This window comes from Tamandua tetradactyla, chromosome 24, assembly GCF_023851605.1.
Source record: "Tamandua tetradactyla isolate mTamTet1 chromosome 24, mTamTet1.pri, whole genome shotgun sequence".
Classification (NCBI taxonomy): Eukaryota; Metazoa; Chordata; class Mammalia; order Pilosa; family Myrmecophagidae; genus Tamandua; species Tamandua tetradactyla.
Window position 1 is genome coordinate 26,419,773 of NC_135350.1, and position 22,582 is coordinate 26,442,354.

Here is a 22,582-nt window from a genome sequence, read left to right on the forward strand (position 1 = left end):
TAAGATTCCACACAGAACTGCAAGTCTCCCAACCCATGGAGGCTGGTGCCCATCCACCATGAGCATGGCAGGCTTCTTCCCCAAAGGAAAATGAAGCAGACTCTACTATGAGCAAGGAAGGTAGCTCAACAAAACCCTCATTGAAGAATTAATTAACCAATGTGGATGTGGCTGAAAACAAGCCCGGAGTATAGATCAACCTGAAACCAGGAGTTTATATCCTGGCAGAGAGGAGGCAAGGATAATTTAAAAAAAAAAAAAAAAAAAAAAAGGCGTTTTGAATTGTACAAGCACAAAAGACTGGATAATGCCAGGCCCCAAGAAAAGGGGACAGATAAGATAAAGACTTGTACGAACTCCAGCTCTTGAACGGCAAACGCTGAGTGGGTGGGTGGGGGACTGGCTCTGAAAAGGCTTTTGCTTTTTTTTTTTTTTCACCTCTTAACACCACATTAGATAGAACTGCGGGCATTCTCAGGCTTCAGCACTATCCCAAGTAAGGGCAGAATTAAAGCATGTCTGAGAGACAAAGTACCTAGTCAGATGAATGGGGATAATTCTTTAAAGGGTATATCTTTAAATAGTTTCTACTGGGAGCAGGGGAAGGTAGCTTAGCCAAGCTCCAATTGCAGTTTTAATGCCAGCAGAGAGGAGGTGGGGCTGACAGAAAAAATATAAAGCAAAATAGAATAGGATAGGATAAAGAGTTAGCCAAGCTCAGAGTATTGGCACCTGGGGGCCAGAGTCTGACTCTGATAAGGGGCTTCTTTATTCTTTTATTTCACTGTATTTTATTTTATTTTAAGCCATTCCAAGTGGCTCATTAGAGAAAAGCCCCAGGCATTCTCAGTTCTCAACAGGACACAGGCAAGGGCTGAGTTAAGATAGCTCTGAGAGACAAACACTTAATGAGTCAAGTGGGGGACATAATTCCCTTAAGCGTATATCTTCCCCAAGAAAAGCGGAGCGGAGCCCAGCTCAAGTAGCAGCCCTCCTTCAGGGAATTCAGACCCCAGGGGCTGGAAAACAGAAGTAACTTAAGTTCACTTTCCAACTCACATGGTCTCCACCATGCCCCTGGCTGAGAGAGGCTGCTGAGAATTAATGGCACCAAACTACTTTACACTGGGGAGAAGCTACAAGCTAACAAGTGCCACCTGCTGAGCAAGACAGGCAAAACAGTCTGGAGGCTTCACAGGTAAGTCTGACAACCTGCTGGGACTCACCCTCAGGGAACCTTGATACTCATGACACCTTCCTCCTGAGACCTGGGTCTGTCTAATATGGAAAAATCTTGCTGGGGTAGATTATATACGAGAACCTCCTCAAACAAGTTCCACATAGGCAGGGCAAGAACCAGAAAAACAAAAGCTGAAAAATTCTGATCACTTAAAAGCTATACTAGTGGTATAGAAAAATTTGAACTGAATGCTAAAGAACAGATAGAGAACAAAGCCAACCAACAATAAAATCCTAGATAAAAGACTGAAAATGACCTCCAGAATAAATTTATCAAGAAAATCAGATGCCTAGACACCAGCAAAAAATAATAAATCATTCTGGGTTTGTCCCAGTCAAAGGAACAAACCATTTCAAATGAGATACAGGAGTTGAAGCACCTCACTAAGGATGTTCAAACAGAAATGCACAATCACATCAAAAATCAAATCAATGAGTTATGGGAAGACATGGCAAAGATCAAGAATATAAAGAAGAAATTGGGTGAACATAAAAAAGAACTGGAGAAGGTCTGAAAAAACAAATGGCAGTACTTATGGGAATAAAAGGCACAACAGAAAAGATGGAAAAAACAATGGAGCCATACAACAGGAGATATGAAGAGGCAGAAGAAAGGACTAGTGAACTAGAGGACAGGACATCTGAAATCCCACACATAAAAGAACAGATAGGGAACAGAATGGAAAAATATGAGCAGGGTCTGAGTAAACTGTATGATAACATAAAGCACAAGAATATACCTATTATGGGTGTCCCAGAAAGAGAAGAGAAGGGAAATTTCCCATCTCTTATGAAACACATAAAATTACAGATCCAAGAAGCAAAGTTTACCCCTAAAAGAACAGATCTGAATAGACCTACCTCAAAACACTTATCACATTGTCAAATATCAAAGACAAAGAAAAATTCTGAAATCAGCAAGAGAAAAGCAATCTATTGTACTCAAATAAAGCTCAATAAGACTACATGTGGATTTCTCAGCAGAAACCATGGAAGCAAGAAGGCAGTGGTATGGTATATTTAAGATACTTAAAGAGAAAAACTGCCAACCAAGAATTCGATACCCAGCAAAACTGTCCTTCATAAACAAGGTGGGAGTTTAAAATACTTTCAAAGAGTCACTGGCAGTTTTTTTACTAAGAGGATGACTCTACAAGAAATACTAACACAAGCACTACAGGCAGACAGGAAAGAAAGGTCTGGAGAAGAGTATAGAAATAAAGACTATCAATAAAGGTAAAAAAGAGAAAAAATACAGTATGATATATAAATCTAAAAGGCAAAAATAGTGTAAGAAAGTACTGCTTTACAGTAATAACAATAAATGTTAATGGATTAAACTTCCCAATCAGAAAACATAGATTGACAGACTGGATTAAAAAACAGGACCCATCTATATGCTGTCTACAAGAGACTCACTTTACACTCAAGGACAAAAACATATGGAATGTGAACAGCTGAAAGAGGATATTTCACATGAACAACAACCAGAAAAAAAGCAGGGGTAGCTATACTAATATCCAACAAATTGGACTTAAAATGTAAAATAATTGAGAGAGACAAAGAAGGACACTATATATTATGGAAAGAAACAATTCATCAGGAAAACATAACAATCATGAATGATTATGCACCAAACCAGAGTGTCCCAAAATAAATGAGGGAAACACTGGCAACACTGAAGGGAGAAATAGACACCTCTACAATAAAAGTTAGAATCTTCAATTAATTCAGTGCTCTTATCAATGGATAGAGCATCTAGACAGAGAATCAATAAGGAAACAGAGATTTTGAATAAAACAGTAAACAAACTAGACTTAACAGACATTTACAGCATATTATACCCCACAACAGCAGGATACACATTTTCCTCAAGTGCTCATTGATCATTCTCAAGAATACACCATATCCTGTGTCTCAAAGCAAGTACCAATAAATTTTAAAACACTGAAATAACAAACAACACTTTATCAATTCCTATGGAATGAAGTTGGACATCAATAACAAGTAGAGGGCCAGAAAATTCAGAAATAAAGGGAGGCTAAACAACACACTCTAAAATAAAAAGCAGATCAAGGAAGAAATTAAAAGAGAAATCAGTAAATATCTTGAGGCAAAAAAAATAAAAACACAACATACCAAAACTTATAGGGTGCAGCAAAAGCAGTGCAGAGAGGGAAATTTATTGCCCTAAATGCCTATATTTAAAAAGAAGAAAGAGAAAAATCAAGGAATTAACTGTTCACCTGGAATAACTAAAGAAAGAACAGCAAACTAATCCCAAAACAAATAGAACTGCAATTAGATCATCTCCCTGAAGATGTGATTTAATTGATTTAATTAAGGGCGGTTGTTAAGCTGGATTAGCTGGAGGCATGTCTCCAGCCATTTGGGTGGGTCTTGATTAGTTTCTGAAGTCCTATAAGAGAGGAAACATTTTAGAGAATGAGAGAGATTCAGAGAGAGCTAAGCAGAATGATATAGCCACAAGAAGCAGAGTCCACCAGCCAATGACCTTTGGAGATGAAGAAAGAACATGTCTCCTCAGGAGCTTCATGAAACAGGAAGCTAGGAGAAGAAGCTAGCAGATGACACCGAGTAAACTAGAACAGACTTTATTTTCAAAAGATACATCGAGTAGGCATTTATATTACTAAAGAATGTCAGTATATTCTCATTGTGCAGGAATATAACAACCTTGAATTTTAGAGGACTCGACTACTTCTTATATGTCCACTATCTATTGTTCTATTCTTATCTTCAATAATGAAAAGTGATTACAAAATTCAACCATAATTCACTCTACACTTATGCAAATATTGTCTTATAAATTAACATTTTTAACACACAGGAGAAATTTTATATAATAAAATCTTGGACTCAACAAGTCTGAATTTTTATTTAAGCACTGAATATTTGTCTAATCATTACTAAGATGATGGCACTTTTACTATTTTATTTGAGAGTCTTAGGTACCATGTGAAGTTTGTTATTTCTACAGACTTGAATGAGAAGTGAGATGTTCCCCAGCCATGAGTACATTGGTGAGATTGTTTTCTGATTGGGCCACTTTCCAGAAGATACTTTTGGGAGATTGTTTCCCTAACCTTTGGATGCATGTCTTGAGATAAAACCACCAAAACTCATGGAAATTCTTTTTGAGTTCATCTGTAGGTATGATGATTCTCATCCATGACATTAAGGGTTAATTGTTTATACTTTAGAGAAACATTGCTAAAAATCAAATACCTCTATCAAGGAATGTTATTATAAATCATTGTAACAATATTCTCAAGTATTAATTTTTTACTTTCTTTGGTTTAGTAAACTATCAGCCTAGCCACTCATTTTATATAGTCATGGTTAATCTTTTTATTAATAAAAATTACACTTAAAAAAATATAATGACAAAAAACCTAACTAAAAAAATTGACAAAGACATGAACAGACACTTCTCAGGAGAAGAAATATAAATGATTAAAAGATATATGAAAAGTTGCTCAAAAAAAGTATATATACGATGGTGTATACATACAGTCAAATATTGTGCTGCTACAAAAAGCACAAAGTTGTGAGTTATGCAACATTGTAAATGAACCTGTAGAACATTTGGTGAAGCAAAATAAGACAAAAACAAAAGACCAATTATTGTATGGTCTCATTTAAAACTACTTATAAGAAAACAGGGGCCTAGATTATAAACTCATATAGCAGTCACAATTCACCTGGAGTGGTAATTATTATTTCTGGATTATGAGACGCTGTTTTATATATGTATAACCTGGTATTTAGAGTTAAGAATAAAACCGATCAGGTGGGGCAGAGCCAAGATGGCGGCTTAGTGAGGTATGGGATTTACTTCTCATCCAAATCAGCTAGTAAATAGCCAAGAACAGTACAGAACAATTGCTGGGCCACATCAGTGACCGGACACACAGCGTACCCCAGTCTGGACCGGCTGCGAGGCCCCTAGAATGGTGAGTTCCCCAAGCCGCAGCGGCTGGCACCTCACCCCACAGGCTGCTTCCCAGAGGGGAAAGGAAAGGGACTTTACCAGCAGGAGGGGCTGAATGCAACAAAACTTCAACTGTGGAATTAATTAACAAATTCTGACTACTAAAAATAGGTCCCCAGCTAAGCTGAACCTTGAGTAAAAGCGGAGGTTGCTGGTTTTTGCTCCGGTGCAGGGGGGCAGGGCTGACAGAAAAAGAAAAAAGAAAAAAAACAGGTTTTTTTGGATCTGAAAAGGTCTGGGCCCTGTAGGAAAGGAGGGGGCACATAGGACCTGGAGATACACAGAGCAACATACCAACTTAAGCTCTTGACTGGCAAACTAGAGGAACAGGGTCCTGCTCTGAAAAGGATTTTTCTTTTTCTCTTTTGTGGCTGTGCTTCTACGGATTGATTACTTTTTGGATACAGCTGCAAGGCTTCTCCAGCTCCACTGCCCCAGGAATAGGTAGAATAGAGCTTGTCCAAGAGCTTGTCTGGAGCCTGTGCCTTCCCCAAGAGTGGGGTGGGTCCCAGCTCAGGTGGAATCCCTCCCTCAAGGAATTCAGACGCCAGGGTCTGGAAAAGTGAAGTGATTAAAGCCAGCTTACAACCTCTCCTGTCTCCACCACACCCCCAGCAGGGAGAGTCTGCTGAAGTTAAAGGTACCGCATCACCTTATGCTGGTGGGACCCAAGGCAGAAAAGCGCCACATACTGGGCAGGATAGGAAAAACACAAAGTCCAGAGACTTCATAGAAAAGCATTTTAATCTGCTGGGACTCACCCTCAAGGACAAATTGACACAGGTGACTCTTTCCTCCTGAGAAGAGACCAGTTTGGTCTGGGAAAATCAGACTGGGGTCTATAATACTTAAGTAGACCTTCCTAAGGGGTGGGGGAAAGGCACCATACAGACAGGGAAAGAAACAAAAAAACAGGAACTGAAAAATTCTGATCTATTAATCAAAACTTAAGCTAGAGGACTAGAATAAGCTGAACTGAATGTCAAGGAATAGATAGACAACACGGTCAACCCATCAAGAAAATCCCAGGAAAAAAAAAAGTGAAAACAATCTCCAGAATAAACTAATTGAGGTAATTAAATGCCTAGACCACAGTAAGAAATAACAAATCATACTAGGAAAATTGAAGAAATGGGCCAGCCAAAGGAACAACCCAACAATTCAAATGAGATACAGGAGTTGAAACAATTAATTTGGAATGTTCAAACAGACATGGAAAACCTCATCAAAAATCAAATCAATGAATTGAGGAAGGATTAAAGAAGGCAAGGAATGGACAAAAAGAAGAAATCAAAAGTGAAAATACAAATCTCAGAATTTATGGGAATGAAAGGCACAGTAGAAGAGATGAAAAAAACAATGGAAACCTACAATGTCAGATTTCAATAGGCAGAAGATAGGATTAGTGAACTGGAGGACGGGAATTCTGAAATCCAACAAACAAAAGAAAATATAGGGAAAAGAATAGAAAAATACAAGCAGGTACTCAGGGAATTGAATGGCAACATGAACTGCATGAATATATGTGTTGTGGATGTCCCAGAAGGAGAAGAGAAGGGAAAAGGAGAAGAAAAACTAATGGAGGAAATTATCACTGAAAATTTCCCAACTGTTATGAAAGACTTAAAATTACAAATCCAAGAAGTGCAGCATACCCCAAATAGAATAGATCCAAATAGATGTACGCCACGACACTTATTAATCAGAATGTCAGAGTCAAAGAGAAAGAGAGACTCTTGAAAGCAGCAAGAGAAAAACAATCCATCACATACAAGGAAAGCCCAATAAGACTATGCATAGATTTATCAGCAGAATCCATAGAGGTAAGAAGACAGTGGGATGACATATTTAAACTACTAAAAGAGAAAAACTGCCAACCAAGAATTCTATATCCAGCAAAACTGTCCTTCAAAAATGAGAGGGAGATTAAAACATTCTCAGACAAAAAATCATTGAGAGAATTTGTGACCAAGAGACTAGCTCTGCAAGAAATACTAAAGGGAACACTAGAGACAGATAAGAAAAGACAGGGGAGAGAGGTGTGGAGAAGAGTATAGAAATGAAGACTGTCAGTAAAGGTAAAAAGAAGAAAAATTAGATATGACATATAAAACCCAAAAGGCAAAATGGTAGAAGAAAGTACTGCCCATACAGTAATAACACTAAATGTTAATGGATTAAACACCCCAATCAAAGGACATAGACAGGCAAAATGGATTAAAAAACAGGACCCATCTATGTGCTCTCTACAAGAAATGCATCTTAGCCCCAAGGATAAACATAGGTTGAAAGTGAAAGGTTGGGAAAAGATATTCCACGCAATAACAATCAGAAAAGAGCAGGAGTAGCTATACTAATATCCAATAAATTAGACATCAAATGTAAAACAGTTAAAAGCGACAAAGAAGGACATCATGTATTAATAAAAGGAACAATTCAACAAGAAGACATAACAATCATAAATATTTATGCACCAGAATGCTCCAAAATACATGAGGCAAACACTGAAAAGAGAAACAGACACATCTGCCATAATAGCTGGAGATTCAATTCGCCACTCTCATTAATGGACAGAACATCTAGACAAGGATCAATAAAGAAACAGAGTATTTGAATAATACAATAAATGAGCTGGACTTAACAGACATATATAGAACATTACACCCCACAACAACAGGATACACCTTTTTCTAAGTGCTCATGGATCATTCTCAAGGATAGACCATATGCTGTGTCACAAAAGGAATCTCAATAAATTTAAGAAGATTGAAATTATATAAAACACTTTCTCAGATCATAAAGGAATGAAGCTTGAAATCAGTAATAGACAGAGTGCCAGAAAATTCACAAATATAGGGAGGCTCTACAACACACTCTTAAACAACCGGTGGGTCAAAGAAGAAATTACAAGAGAAATCAGTAAATATCTCGAGGCAAAGGAAAATGAAAACCCAACTGTTCTAGTTTGCTAGCTGCCGGAATGCAATATACCAGAAACGGGATGGCTTTTAAAAGGGGGAATTTAATGAGTTGCTAGTTTACTGTTCTAAGGCCAAGAAAATGTCCCAATTACAACAAGTCTATAGAGATGTCCAATCAAAGGCATCCAGGGAAAGATACCTTGGTTCAAGAAGGCCAATGAAGTTCAGGGTTTCTCTCTCAGGTGAGACGGCACATGGCGAACACAGTCAGGGCTTCTCTCTCCGCTGGAAGGGCACATAGCGAATACGGTGTCATCTGCTAGCTTTCTCTCCTGGCTTCCAGTTTCATGAAGCTCCCCAGGAGGCATTTTCCTTCTTCATCTCCAAAGGTCACTGACTGGTGGACTCTGCTTCGTAGTGTTGCTCTCTCTGAATCTCTCATTCTCCAAAATATTTCCTCTTTTATAGGACTCCACTGAACCAATCAAGACCCACCCAAATGGGTGGAGACATGCCATCCCCTAATCCAATTTAATGACCAATCTTGACTAAATCACATCACCCAGGGAGATGATCTCATTAGAGTTTCAAACATACAGTATTGAATAGAGATTATTCTACCTTTATGAAATGGGATTTATATCAAAACATGGCTTTTCTTAGGGGACATACTTCCTTTCAAACCAGCATACCAACATATCAAAATTTATGGGATACAGCAAAGGCAGTGCTAAGAGGGAAATTTATTGCCCTAAATGTCTATCTCAAAAAAGAAGAAAGGGCAAAATTTGAGTAATTAACTGTCCACTTGGAAGAACTAGAGAAAGAACAGCACATTAACCCCAAAACAAGGAAAAGGAAAAAAATAATGAAGATTAGAGCAGAAATAAATGAAATTGAGAACATGAAATAATTGAGAAAATCAACAAAACCAGAAGTTGTTTCTATGAGAAAATCAATAAGACTGATGGACCCTTAGCGAGGTTGACAAAAAGAACAGAGAGGATGCAAATAAATAAAATCAGAAATGGAAGAGGAGACATAAACACTGACCCCACAGAAATAAAGGAAGTAATGACAGGATACTATGAACAACTTTATGCCAATAAGCATGACAATGTAGATGAAATGGACAACTTTATAGAAAGGCAAGAACAACCAACATTGACTGGAGAAGAAATACACAACCTCAACAAACCAATCACAAGTAAAGAAACTGAATCAGTCATTAAGAAGCTCCCCAAAAAGAAAAGTCCAGGACCAGATGGCTTCACTGTGAATTCTACCAACGTTCAAGAAAGAATTAGTACCAATCCTGCTCAAACGCTTCAAAAAAATGAAGAGCAGGGAAAGCTACCTAACTCATTCTATGAAACCAACATCACCCTCATACCAAAGCCCAACAAAGATATTACAAGAAAAGAAAACTACAGACCAATCTATCTAATTAATATAGATGCAAAAATCCTCAATAAACATCTTGCAAATCAAATCCAGCAGCATATTAAAAAAATTATACCCCATGAACGAGTAGGATCCATCCCAGGTATGCAAGGATGGTTCAACATAAGAAAATCAATTAATGTAATATACTATATCAACAAATCAAAGCAGAAAAACTACATGATCATTTCGATTGATGCAGAAAAGGCATCTGACAAAATTCAACATCCTTTCTTATTGAAAACACTTCAAAGGAAAGGAAAAGAAGGGAACTTTCTCAATAAAGGGAATATATGAAAACCCGCAGCTAACATCATCCTCAATGAGGAAAAATTGAAAACTTTACCCCTAAGAATAGGAACAAGACAAGGATGTCCACTATCACTGCTGTTATTCAGCATTGTGTTGGAAGTTCTAGCCAGAGCAATTAGACAAGAAAAAGAAATACAAGGCATCAAAATTGGAAAGGAAGAAGTAAAACTATCACTGTCTGCAGATGATATGATACTATACGTCGAAAACCCTGAAAAATCCACAGCAAAACTACTAGAGCTAATAAACAAGTACAGCAAAGTGTCAGGTTACAAGATCAACATGCAAAAATCTGTAGTAATGAACAATCTGAGGGGGAAATGAAGAAACGAATTCCATTTACAATTGCAACTAAAAGAATAAAATACTTAGGAATAAATTTAACTAAAGAGACAAAAGACCTATACAAAGAAAACTACAAGAAACTGTTAAAAGAAATCACAGAAGACCTAAATAAATGGAAGGGCATACAGTGTTCATGGATTGGAAGACTAAATATAGTTAAGATGTCAATTCTACCTAAATTGATTTACAGATTCAATGCAATACCAATTAAAATCCCAAAAACTTACTTTTCAGAAACAGAAAAACCAATAACCAAATTTAACTGGAGGGTGCTAAATATTTTTTAGTGAATAGCTAAAAATATCCTGAGAAAGAAAAATGAAGCTGTAGGCATCACGCTACCTGACTTTAAGGTGTATCATGAAGCTACAGTGGTCAAAACAGCATGGTACTGGCATAAAGACAGATATACTGACCAATGGAATAGAACAGAGTGTTCAGATATAGACCTTCTCATCTATGGACAATTGATCTTTGATAAGGCAGTCAAGCCAACTCACCTGGGACGGAACAGTCTCTACAATAAATGGTGCCTAGAGAACTGGATATCCACATGCAAAAGAATGAAAGAGGACCCATATCTCACACCCTCTATAAAAATTAACTCAAAATAGTTCAAAGACCTAAATATTAGATCTAAGACCATAAATCTTTTAGAAGAAAATGCAGGGAAATATCTTATCAATCTTATAATAGGAGGCGTTTCCCTAGACATTACACCCAAAGCACGAGCATTGAAGAAATAAATAAATAATGGGAACTCCTCAAAATTAAACACTTTTGTGCATCAAAGAGCTTCGTCGAGAAAGTAAAAAGACAGCCTACACAATGGGAGACAATATTTGGAAACGATATATCAGATAAAGGTCTAGTATCCAGAACTTATAAAGAGATTGTTCAACTCCACAACAAAAAGACAGCCAATCCAATTACAAAATGGAAAAAAGACTTGAACAGACACCTATCAGAAGAGGAAATACAAATGGCCAAAATACACATGAATAGATGCTCAATGTCCCTGGCCATTAGAGAAATGCAAATCAAAACCACAATGAGATATCATCTCATACCCACCAGAATGGCAATTATCAATAAAACAGAAAACAACAAGTACTGGAGAGGATGTGGAGAAAGAGGCACACTTATTCACTGTTGGTGGGAATGTCAAATGTTACCCCCTTGTGGAAGGCAGTGTGGCAGTTCCTCAGGAAGCTAAGTATGGTACTGCCATATGATCCAGCAATACCATTGCTACAGTATGTACTCAGAGGACATGAGGGCAAGGACACAAATGGACATTTGCACACCAATGTTTATAGCAGCATTATATACAACTGTCAAGAGATGGAAACAGCCAAAATGTCCATTAACAGAGGAGTGGCTAAGCAAGCTTTGGTATATACATACAATGGAACATTATGCAGCTGCAAGACGAATAAAGTCATGAAGCATGTAACAACATGGATGGACCTTAAGGACATTATGCTGAGTGTGATTAGCCAGAAACAAAAGGACAAATACTGTATGGTCTCACATATGTCAACACGAACTGACATTAATAAATAAACTTGGAGAATGTCATTGGTAACAGAGACTATCAGGAGATAGAAATAGGTAAGATACTGGGTAACTGGAGCTGAAGGGATACAGATTGTTCAACAGGACTGATTGTAAAAACTCAGAAATGCATAGCACAATACTACCTAACTGTAATACAATTATGTTAAAACACTGAAGGAAGCTGAATGTGAGAAGGATAGAGGGAGGAGGGCTGGGGGCACAAACGAAATCAGAAAGAATATAGATGATAAAGACTGAGATGGTATGATCTTGGAATGCCTAGAGTGTATAATGATAGTGACTCAATGTATAAATTTAAAAAATGCTTTTGCATAAGGAAGAACAAAGGAATGTCATTACTGCAGAGTGTTGAAAATAGATGGTAATTGATATTTTAAAATTTTAACTTATGTGTGAGACTAAAGCAAAAAATATTTATTTGGTACAAAATTTATATTTTGACTAGTGCATCTCCTAATATAACTTATGCAGACAGCTTAATTGAGCACCATAAGTACACGGAACCTTGAATAGGGCATGAGATTTTGTTGGTTTGTCCAGAGTAATGCTCCAATAAACCACAGAGTGATTTGAACATTGAATAAAAAAGTACTTGCAAAGTCCCCTTCAGGGAATGGTGAGTAAGGGGTAAAATTCAGCTTCCCCAAGTTGAATTCTTGACATTCTCACAAGCAGGGATGGACAACCAAAGCAATAAGCTGAGCCCCCAGTCTTGGGGTCTGTTCACATGAAACTTCACCCCACAAAGAATAGGTCAAGCCTACTTAAAATTAGGCCTAAGAGTCACCCCCAAAAGAACCTCTTCTGTTGCTCAGATGTGGCCTCTTTCTCCAGTCAACACAACAAGCAAACTCACTGCCCTCCCCCTGTCTACATGGGACATGACTCCCAGGGGTGTGTATCTTCCTGGCAACGTGGGACAGAAATCCTACAATTAGCCGAGACTCAGCATCAAGGGATTGAGAAAAACTTCTCGACCAAAAGGGGGAAGAATGAACTGAGACATAATAAAGTGTCAATGGCTGAGACATTTCAAACAGAGTTGAAAGGTTATCCTGGAGGTTATTCTTACACATTAAATAGATATCACCTTGTTAGACAAGATGTAATAGAGAGGCTGGAGGGAACTGCCTGAGAATGTAGAACTGTGTTCCAGTAGCCATGTTTCTTAAAGATGATTGTATAATGTTATAGCTTTCACAATGTGACTGTGTGATTGTGAAAACCTTGCATCTGATACTCCTTTTATCTAACTTATCAACAGATGAGTAAAACATATGGAATAAAAATAAATAATAGGGGGAACAAATGTTAAAATAAATTTAGATTGAAATGCTAGTGATCAATGAAAGGGAGGGATAAGGGGGATGGTATGTATGAATTTTTTTCTGTTTTTTTATTTTTTTCTGAATTGATGCAAATGTTCTAAGAAATGATCATGATGATATGTGATGATGTGAATTACTGATTATATACATAGATTGGAATGATCATAAGTTAAGAATGTTTGCATTTGTTTGTTGTTATATATACATTTTTAATTTAAAAATTAATAAAAAAAGAATAAAACCAATCAGATCATGATTAAGGTAATTCAGATACAGGGGTAAGGAAGACACTGTCCATATTTTAGATCCTCATCTACTCTTCGATACCAAAGAAAGAAAGGTTTAATTCATCCAGAACCTAAATCTTCTGTGGCATATAATCTAGCTCAACCTATATGGATAGATCATTTAAACAATCTAAACACACAGAACCCAGAGTAAGAATAAGGGCCTTAATCCCATATAGCTTAATGTAATACCTGGATATATCCCAGATATATTAAGGAGATAATCAAAAGGTATTGGCAAAGTCCCTTGAGGGATGGAAGAAAAAATACGGAACTATTAAACTTTACCACTATGCCTAAGAGTTACTTCTGGAGGACCTCTTTTGTTGCTTAGATGTGGCCTCTCTCTCTAAACCCAACTCTGCAAGCGAAATCATTGCCCTCCCTCCCACTACATGGGACATGATATCCAGGGGTGAAAGTCTCCCTGGCAGCACGGGAGACTACTCCCAGGGATGAGTCTGGTCCTTTCATCATGGGATAAACAAGGCCATCCTGACTAAAAGGGGGAAAAGAGTGTAATAAATAAAGTATCAGTGGCTGAGAGAGTTCAAATAGAGTCAAGAGGCTAGTTTGGAGGTCACTCTTATGCACGCTTCAGTTGGACACTGCTACTTATCCTAACCTGCCAAGCCCCACCTAAACCATTCCAGTCATTCCTAAAGAATACCTAGCGTGTTATATAAGATTCTATAAAGGTTCCATGCACTAGAGTAATTTTCCAGAAACCTGCAACCTCTACATGGATCGCTGGACAGGACAGGTCCTGAAGCCTAAAGGGGCCAGCCTCTCCAGAACATCAGCTAGATCCATCCCCCTACTCCAATATTATTAACAGCCCCTTCCAACAGGAAAAAGTTAGAATGCACAAAGGCCAAATATCCCCTAAAGAGTGGGAGAAAGATCAAAGGTGATGGTGGAGTTATACAGAGAAGGTAGAGTTTAACAAATTTATGATCACTAAATCATTGTATTGGTATTTCTTTTAGAATCCAGTATCTTAGAGCAGCTAGAAGTAAAAATCTAAAATTGTGGAACTGTAACCCATACCAACCTGAACTCTCTTCTACAATTAATTGTTGTTATGTGCTTTGAAATTTATTGCTTTTTAGTATATATGTTATTTTTCACAAAAAAAGAAAAAATAAGTCTATTGTGATGATTAAAAAAATATTCATTCCTTCTAGCCTCCAATGTTCTGGAGCAGCTAGAAGGAAAAATCTCAGATGATGATATGGTAACCCATGACAAACTTTGGGATCTGTCCTGTAACTACTTGTTGAAGAGTACTTTGAAAACTACTGCTTTTTCTTTCTTTACTTTGTATATATATTATACAATAGAAAAAGTTAAAAAAAAAAATACCTTGGGGAAAAAAAAAAGGGAGTGTATAGTGCCATGTATCCCACTGCTTAAATTTACAATTATATATATATTCTCACATGAACTATTTCAAAGATTTAATAATGGACAAAAGGCAATAATAGATGCGTGTAGGGGAAAAACAAAAAAATGCATCTACGGCCAATAGTTAACAGGAAGATATCAACATCACAGCACTACCAGGCACAACTAACTGGGGGAGAGGGATAAGTGATAGGGAGTAGATTTGATTTGATATTTGGTGACATTGTGTTCGTCGGCTCTTTATCGCCATGGACCAGTGAAAACTGTCAAATATTGAGGGTGCTGGTGATTGTATAACCAAGAGAGGATACTGTGAGACATGGGTTGTTATTCTGGACATTACCCATAGTGCTCAACAGATGGAAGGACCCGAAGGGTGCAAAGCAGAATGGTGAACTGTGATACATTTATACAATAGAATATGCTGCAGCTACAAAAAGGATTTGGAGAAGCATGCAATTAATTGAATAACCTCGGGGACAATATGTTGTGCAAAAAAGCCAGGAACAAAAGAACAAGTATGCTACAGTCTTTCTCAGAAAATATTTGTAAGAAAACTGGAGCCTAGGTGTAAACCCTTATAGAAGCCACACTTAGTCTGAAGGTCTAAGTCTATTTCTAGATTCTAAGACACTGAGTTGTATGTGTATCAGCTGGTATTTCCCAGGAACTCTGAATAACCCTGTGACACCTAAGACCCAGAAAACAAGTGCTGCAAACCTGAAAGTTAGCATAGCTATATACAGAAACAGTGAAAGTATCCAAAAAAGAGGATCAGGCTTCAATTAGAGATAAAAATGAAGCCAATCTGCGAGGTAAATCAGAATATAGGGTAAAAGATGACACTGTATGTACTCTAGATCATCACTTACCGTAAGAGTAGAGGTGTTAATTATGTCTAGAACCTAAATTTTCTATAACACACAATGTAAATCAATCTGTCTGGAAAGCTCATTTAAACAACTCAAACTCCTGGAGACAAGAACGGGAACAAGGCCTTGAATTCTGTATGGCTTAATATAATACCAGGATACACCTGAGGCTATGGTAGGCTGATAATTTTTTTTTTTTTTTTTTTTTTTTTTTTTTAAAGGAAAGACAGAGAGAAGGAAGGAAGGATAGAAGGAAGGAAGGGAGGAAGAAAGGGAAACATCTTTTAAACATTTTCTTGTTTTATTGTATTTTTGTTTCTCCGTTTTTGTTACATGGGCTGGGGCCGGGAATCGAACCGAGGTCCTCCGGCATAGCAGGCAAGCACTTTGCCCGCTGAGCCACCGCGGCCCGCCCTAGGCTGATAATTTAAAAGTATTGGTACAGTCCCTTGAGAGTCTGAAAAAAATAAAATGGAACTATTAAACTTTCCCATCTGAGAAATTCCAGGTATCCACTCAACCTCTGAAGAATCCCAAGAAAATAGGTAAAGCCCTTGATCTTGAGGCTTACCCTTAGGAACCTTATTACTGCAGGGGAGAAGCTAAGACTACCTATAACAAGGCCTAAGAGTTGCTTCCAGGAGACCTCTTTTGTTGCTCAGATGTGGCCTCTTCCTCTCTCTAAGCCCAACTTTGCAAGGAAAATCATTACTCTCCCCCTATATGGGACATGACATCCAGGGATTAAAGTCTCCCTGACAATGTGGAGTCTGACTCCCAATGATGAGTCTCAACCTAGCACCATGGGATCACAATACCTTCCTGACTAAAAGGGGAACAAGAAATGTAATAAAATAAGGCATCAGTGGCTACGGAAGATCAAATGGAGTCAAGAAGTGATCCTGGAGATCACTTAAGCAAGCTTCACTTAGCTAGTGCTAACTGCCATGGTTTGCTAAACCCCAGCGAACATCACCCCTGTTAACTCCTAAGAACACCTAGAGCTCAAAAGGAGACTCTAAAAGTTTCATGCACTAAGTCTACTTTTCCTAGGAACCTATAATTTCCTAGGCCAGATAAATCCTTAAACCCAGAGGGACCAACCCGCTCCAAGATTATCAACTAATTATATCCCCCCTATTCTTTAGGGTCAACACCCTTTCTCAAAATGAAAAAGTCAGAACGGGCATTGCTTAGATCCCTACAGATTGGGGGAAGGATCAAAGGACAAGGAGGAGGTATAACAGAGAAAAGAGGATTTAACAAATGAGTATAACTGCTGAATCACTATATTAATACTCCTTCTAGTCTCCAGTGTTTTGGAGCAGCTACAAGGAAAAATCTGAAATAGTGGAATGGTAACCTATTACAAACTCTGAAATCTATTCTGTAACTACTTATTGAAGTATACTTTGAAAATTTTTTTTCTTTCTTTTCTTTGTATACATGTTATATTTCACGATAAAAAAATTTATTAAAAAGAGGGAAGTTTAATATATGTACAATATGTTACATAATTCTGCAGCAATGTAAAATTCATGGATATTATCATTGTATTATGATAATGTAGGAAAATTTATTTTTAGCAGATATGTGTTAAGTAATAATGGGTGAAGTATGATGCCATTTCTTTCTAAAGAAAAGTGCCTATATAGAGAGAACAAGCAAATGTAGCAAAATAACAATTGCTGAAATAGGTAAATGCTATATAATTATTTCATGTACTATACTTTCACTTTCACTCTTTCTATCAATTTGAAATTTTTTTTTTTTAAGGCTTCCAGTTCTTTAATCTGGGGGACAGATTTATCCCTAAAACACATACTTCCCCCACAGTGGGAAGAGCTCTGACATCAGAGCTACCCCATCCTTCCTTTCCCAGATTCTCCCCACCCCACAAGCTGCGCCTGGAAGGAGGTAATTTTGGCCCTTGGCCACAGTCCACACCACCCCTCACCTGCCAACTGCCCTGTGACTCAGATACCAAGTTCAGAGAAATTCACGGATATCAAGTTCAGATAAATAATTAGATATTATCATTGTATTATGATCATGTAGGAAGATTTCTTTACTTTTAGCAGATACATGTTAAGTAATAATGGGTGAAGTATGTGCCACTTCTTTCTAAAGAAAAGTGCTTATATAGAGGGACCAAGCAAATGTAGCAAAATAACAATAACATAAATAAAATAAAAATAACAATAACAATTGTTGAATACAGGTAAACATTATGTAATTATTTCATGTACTATACTTTCACCTTCTCTGTCAATCTGAAAATTTTCTAAATAAAAGTTGTAGGCAAGAAAAAATACAGCTCACAGATACCAGGAAGGTGCATTTAGGGACTTTTGCAAATGAAGCATGCTATTCTCAATTTTAACCAAACCCAGTGAATATCCAAAAGTAATAACACCCAAACCTGAAGAAACAACCTAAGATGGCAAACAAATTTCTAAACCTCTTCTTCAATATTAATTTAGTCGTAAGTGGTATAAAAGTGTCAGTAAATGGATTCTAATGTCACTTAATCCATTTTATCAGCAAAAGACATAAAATGAAGATAGAAGGAAACATTTCTCCCTTCTAAATCATAATTCCAAGAAGGGGTAGAGAACTAGCAGGAAAAATAAGACTTTTTTTCTTTTGCTTGGGCAGGCACCAGGAATCAAACCCAGGTCTCTGACACGGCAGGCGAGACCTCTGCCTGTTGAGCCACTGTGGCCCACCCAAGACTATTTTAAAAGTTAACACAGGCTTATTTTGCAAAAAGTTGGCAGAATGATGAATCTAGATATTTTCTCCTATAAATATAATAAACATTTGTAATTAGAAATATGTCAAGATTAGAGCATATTGTTTTAAAATCTTCCAAACTGAGAAAATTGTATTGCCAGGATAGTGTTTTACCTTTTAATATAGTAAACTATCCCACCAAAATTTTTTTCCTCGAGCTTATTTTCTGATGAGACACACTAAATAAACTCACACTTCTAATTAATTATCAGAACATAAAATGTTTCCCTAAATATTCAGTATTCTCTCTCATAAAAGCTCTCAAATATATTTGTATTTCAGATGCTGCTGACAGACTCTGAAGAACTGAACAGTGGTGGAATTAAACCTGAAAAAGTAATTTTACTCAAACGGTCATGGTTTTGTTTTAAATTATAAAATCAGCCACCCCATTTTCACCACTTCCTTCTGAAATCCCAAACAAATGAAGCAAAGTTAATGACTAGATGGTGGGATAATCAAACTTTTTAATCTCCCTTTATACATTATATTAACACTCATATTGCAAGGCATTCCATTCACAAATATTACAGTTTGTTAAAAATTTCACATACCCTCCCCCAAAATCAACACCAGATTCAGTCACTTTACTAAATCATTAAAATAAAAGTAATGAAAAACATTATCATAATTCTTTTAAAGCAATAAAGATCTGAGGCACTCTGGGAAAGATGTTATCTTACAATTATAATGAATCAGTGGTATCAAATTATATTACAAGAAAGTCACTAGGTACCCAGTAATCAAGTACACTCTATGAACAATGAGTTTATGGTCTGATATGTCTTCACTGGGTATTATCCTAGTTGGACTGAAAACACTGTATAGGACATACACATTGGGCAGCTGAGGTCATTCTATGTAAAGGCAAAGTGTGTTTTCAGCACACAAAGAAGGGTAGCTGTATCCCGACTGCCAGGCAACAGTCTTCAAAGTAGTTTCTTTCTCATCCACATCGCTGACTAAATGTTAGAACCTAACAGCCAATCAGACTCACTCTGTTCACAGCTGGACACGTTCTAGAACTGTCCTTCCACTTCATCCCCCCACAAGACAACCTCCACCCTCTTCTGAGTACATCCAAGGTATGTTCTTGAAAGAAAAGAGAGAGGAAGAATGTCAGCTTTTTTTTCCTCCCATTTCAGACCAAATAGAGGTCTGAAATAACAGTGTATTACAAAATTATGCCCTGCAACAGCCAGTCACAACTTGGAGCCTGGCTATTTTTGCCATATACCAGATTTGAAAAAATCTGATTGCTTTTTCCAAAGTGAATGTTAACACATCCATTCACTGAAACGCTAGCACAGAATACACACTGAAGAGAAAGTCTCATTGACCAATGCTTTCCCAAGCATAATTACAAGGGTAAACGATTAGTGGGTAGGGGGATGGGGTGACAATTCCCAACTGAGAATTAAATCACTGCAAATTATGGGTCCACTTATGACAGCATATAACCCTGTCAGAGAAGAATCAACACAAACCCCAGGTCACATAGCTTTCAGTAATTTTGGATGTGGAATTTAAAATGTATACATATATTTTTTCACATATACATTTAATTTTAAAAATCTGTAACAACATATGTTACTGAAGTTCCAAGGGTTCTCACCTTCAGCATTCACCTAGAGAGCAGCTGGCTGTCAATGGCCATTTGTGGCAGTGATAAAAGCAACTAGAAGCAGGTTTTAGTAAAAGTGCTCAAAGGGCAAACGAGAAAATAGGAGTGCAGAGATTATTCAGGGCAGGGGAGGGGAGGGACAGAACATGAAAGGAGTTGAGAAATTTTTCCTTTATTCTTCTTTTTCAGACCCAAGACAGGTTCTTGAGAATATATGTCCAATGCTGTAGTCCTTTCTTATCTATGGTCAAAACAAAACAAGTGATAAAAATTTCCTCTACCTTTCTGTACTCTCAATAATACGCACCGTACAGCCAGAAAATATGATGCCATCTTGGGAGAAATTAAAATTGGGACATGAAGTGAGGACGTGTACTGTCAAGCCGCCGGGTTAGGATTTCACAGCCAGTGTCCGTGACCAGCAGAGTATGCTCGAACTGAGCAGACCGCTTCCCATCTCTTGTCACTGCAGTCCAACCATCTGGCCACGTTTCATCCTGCCATCCGCCTTAAACAAACAAACAAAAACAACTTCTTAATTCTATTGTCCAGGTAACTTCCGAAATAAACTCCCTAAGTGTATTTACATGTACTCCTACATTCCTGGATATCAAACAGAAAGCCAATTAGAAAATTCACCATCACGATTCCTATTTACATTTTACACCTAACTGTTTGCCTTAGTCTAATGCCTTTCCAATTTCATTTTGGTCTTTAGTGCCAACAAAGTAATGATGATGATGTTTAAACTTCCTCAAGTAGTTTATGTCTTCATATTTTTTATATTTTCCAAATATCAAATCAATACAGTATTTCAAAATAAAAGCACTAGATTTTACTTTAGAAATCCAACATTAATACTACACAGCACAGAACTATAAGTAAAAACTTGTATTACTGAACTTAGTTCTTTCCTGCTTTAACTTCTGCATCTTAATTATAAGACAGAAAGAAATAATGCAAATGCTTGCATACTTGTATCACATTGTTTAGTTTCTAATTTAATTTTAAAATGGCAGGCACATAATCAGATGATGAGAACAGATTTATATTGTGAAATTTAACAGAAAATAGCCCTGTAACCAGAAAAAAAGACAGATTCGTTTACTGGCTGCTCAAACAAATACCATACAGTGGGTTGACTTACCAACAGGAATTTATAGGTCATGGTTTTGAGGCTAGGAGAAGTCCAAATCTGAGGTATTAGCAAGGCAATATTTTTTCCCCGAAGACTGTGGCGCTCTGGGGCTGGCTACAAGCAATCCACGGTCCTTGGCTTCTGTCATATGGCAATACACCTGGCAGTATTTCTCCTTTATCTTCCCAGTTCTACTGGCTTCCAGCATCTGGCTGCTCCCTGTGGCTTCTCTTTTTGTGTCCCATTTCCTTTGCTTTTAAGTACTTCAGCCATATTTGATTTCAAGACCTACCTTCATGCAGTCTGGCCACACCTGAACCCATTTGTAAATGTGACTTTGTCCTGTTTACAAATGGGTTCACATTTACAGAACCAGGGGTTGGGACCTGAACATGTCTTTTGTGGGGGGTATGATTCAATCTCCAACAGTCCACTCTCTAAACCCCCAAAAGACATATTCTTCCCACATGCAAAGTATATTCATTCCATCACAACATCCCAAAAGCCTTAAGTCATTTCAGAAACAATGCTAAGTACAAAAGTCTCATCAAAATTGGTTATGAGTATCTGTCCTGGGGCATAATTCCCCTTGTCTGTGGACCTGCAAAACAAATTATTAGCTTCCTATATGCAATGGTGGGGCAGTCATAGGATAGACGTTCCCATTCCACAAAGGAGAAATTGGAAGGCAAACAGGAGTCACAAGTTCCAAATAATCACAAAACCCACCAGAGCAAACTCCGTTAGATCTCAAGGTTTGCCAGCCATCTGTGGCTTGATTCTTTGTCCCCCAGGCATGATGAAGCGGCAGCCCCGCCCACCCCATCCAAGGACTTGCAAAGTAGCCATGCTTATCCACAACAGTGGGGATGTAGGCCCTGCACTTCAAGCACCGGGATGGTGGCCAGGCTCTTCACAAACCCTAGGATACAGTGCTCAACATCTCTGACCACGCTCTCCACAAGTGCCTGGGCACAAACCCCACCACTGGTGTAAGGCTGACACTCTTCCTGAAGACTGGGGTGCAAGACCCACCTTTTCAATCACTAGGGCAGATGGCATGCCCCCTTCAAGTACAGGGGCAGACCTGCCCTTTCCACACATGTGGTTGGGCCTACTCTCTTGGCCCAAGGTGAGCTTTTCAGTCCAGACCTTTGCTTCTATGGTTCTGCCCTCGAAGTTATTCATTCTTCAATTCATCCCTTTTCTGTCCCTTTCAGTCTAGGCTGGCAACAGTTCTACTCATACAGATTTTGCAAAAAACTTATTAACTT

At 37.8% G+C, this 22,582-nt stretch overlaps 1 protein-coding gene and 1 long non-coding RNA gene across 5 annotated transcripts in view; one reads left to right on the forward strand and one right to left on the reverse strand.

The window, feature by feature from the left end:
- Positions 1-19,168, forward strand: LOC143668141 (uncharacterized). The gene is made up of 3 exons (XR_013168318.1): positions 1-120; positions 1,091-1,198; positions 18,829-19,168. It is a non-coding gene; the product is annotated as an uncharacterized LOC143668141 (long non-coding RNA).
- LOC143668139 (methionine aminopeptidase 1) overlaps positions 18,997-22,582 on the reverse strand; it is a 136,316-nt gene continuing 132,730 nt past the window's right edge. For all 4 annotated transcript variants that reach the window (XM_077142752.1, XM_077142754.1, XM_077142753.1 and 1 more), the window contains exon 11: positions 18,997-20,678. In XM_077142752.1, the coding sequence (XP_076998867.1) occupies positions 20,515-20,678 (164 nt within the window). In that variant the 3' untranslated portion in view covers positions 18,997-20,514. The remainder of the gene's footprint in view (positions 20,679-22,582) is intronic.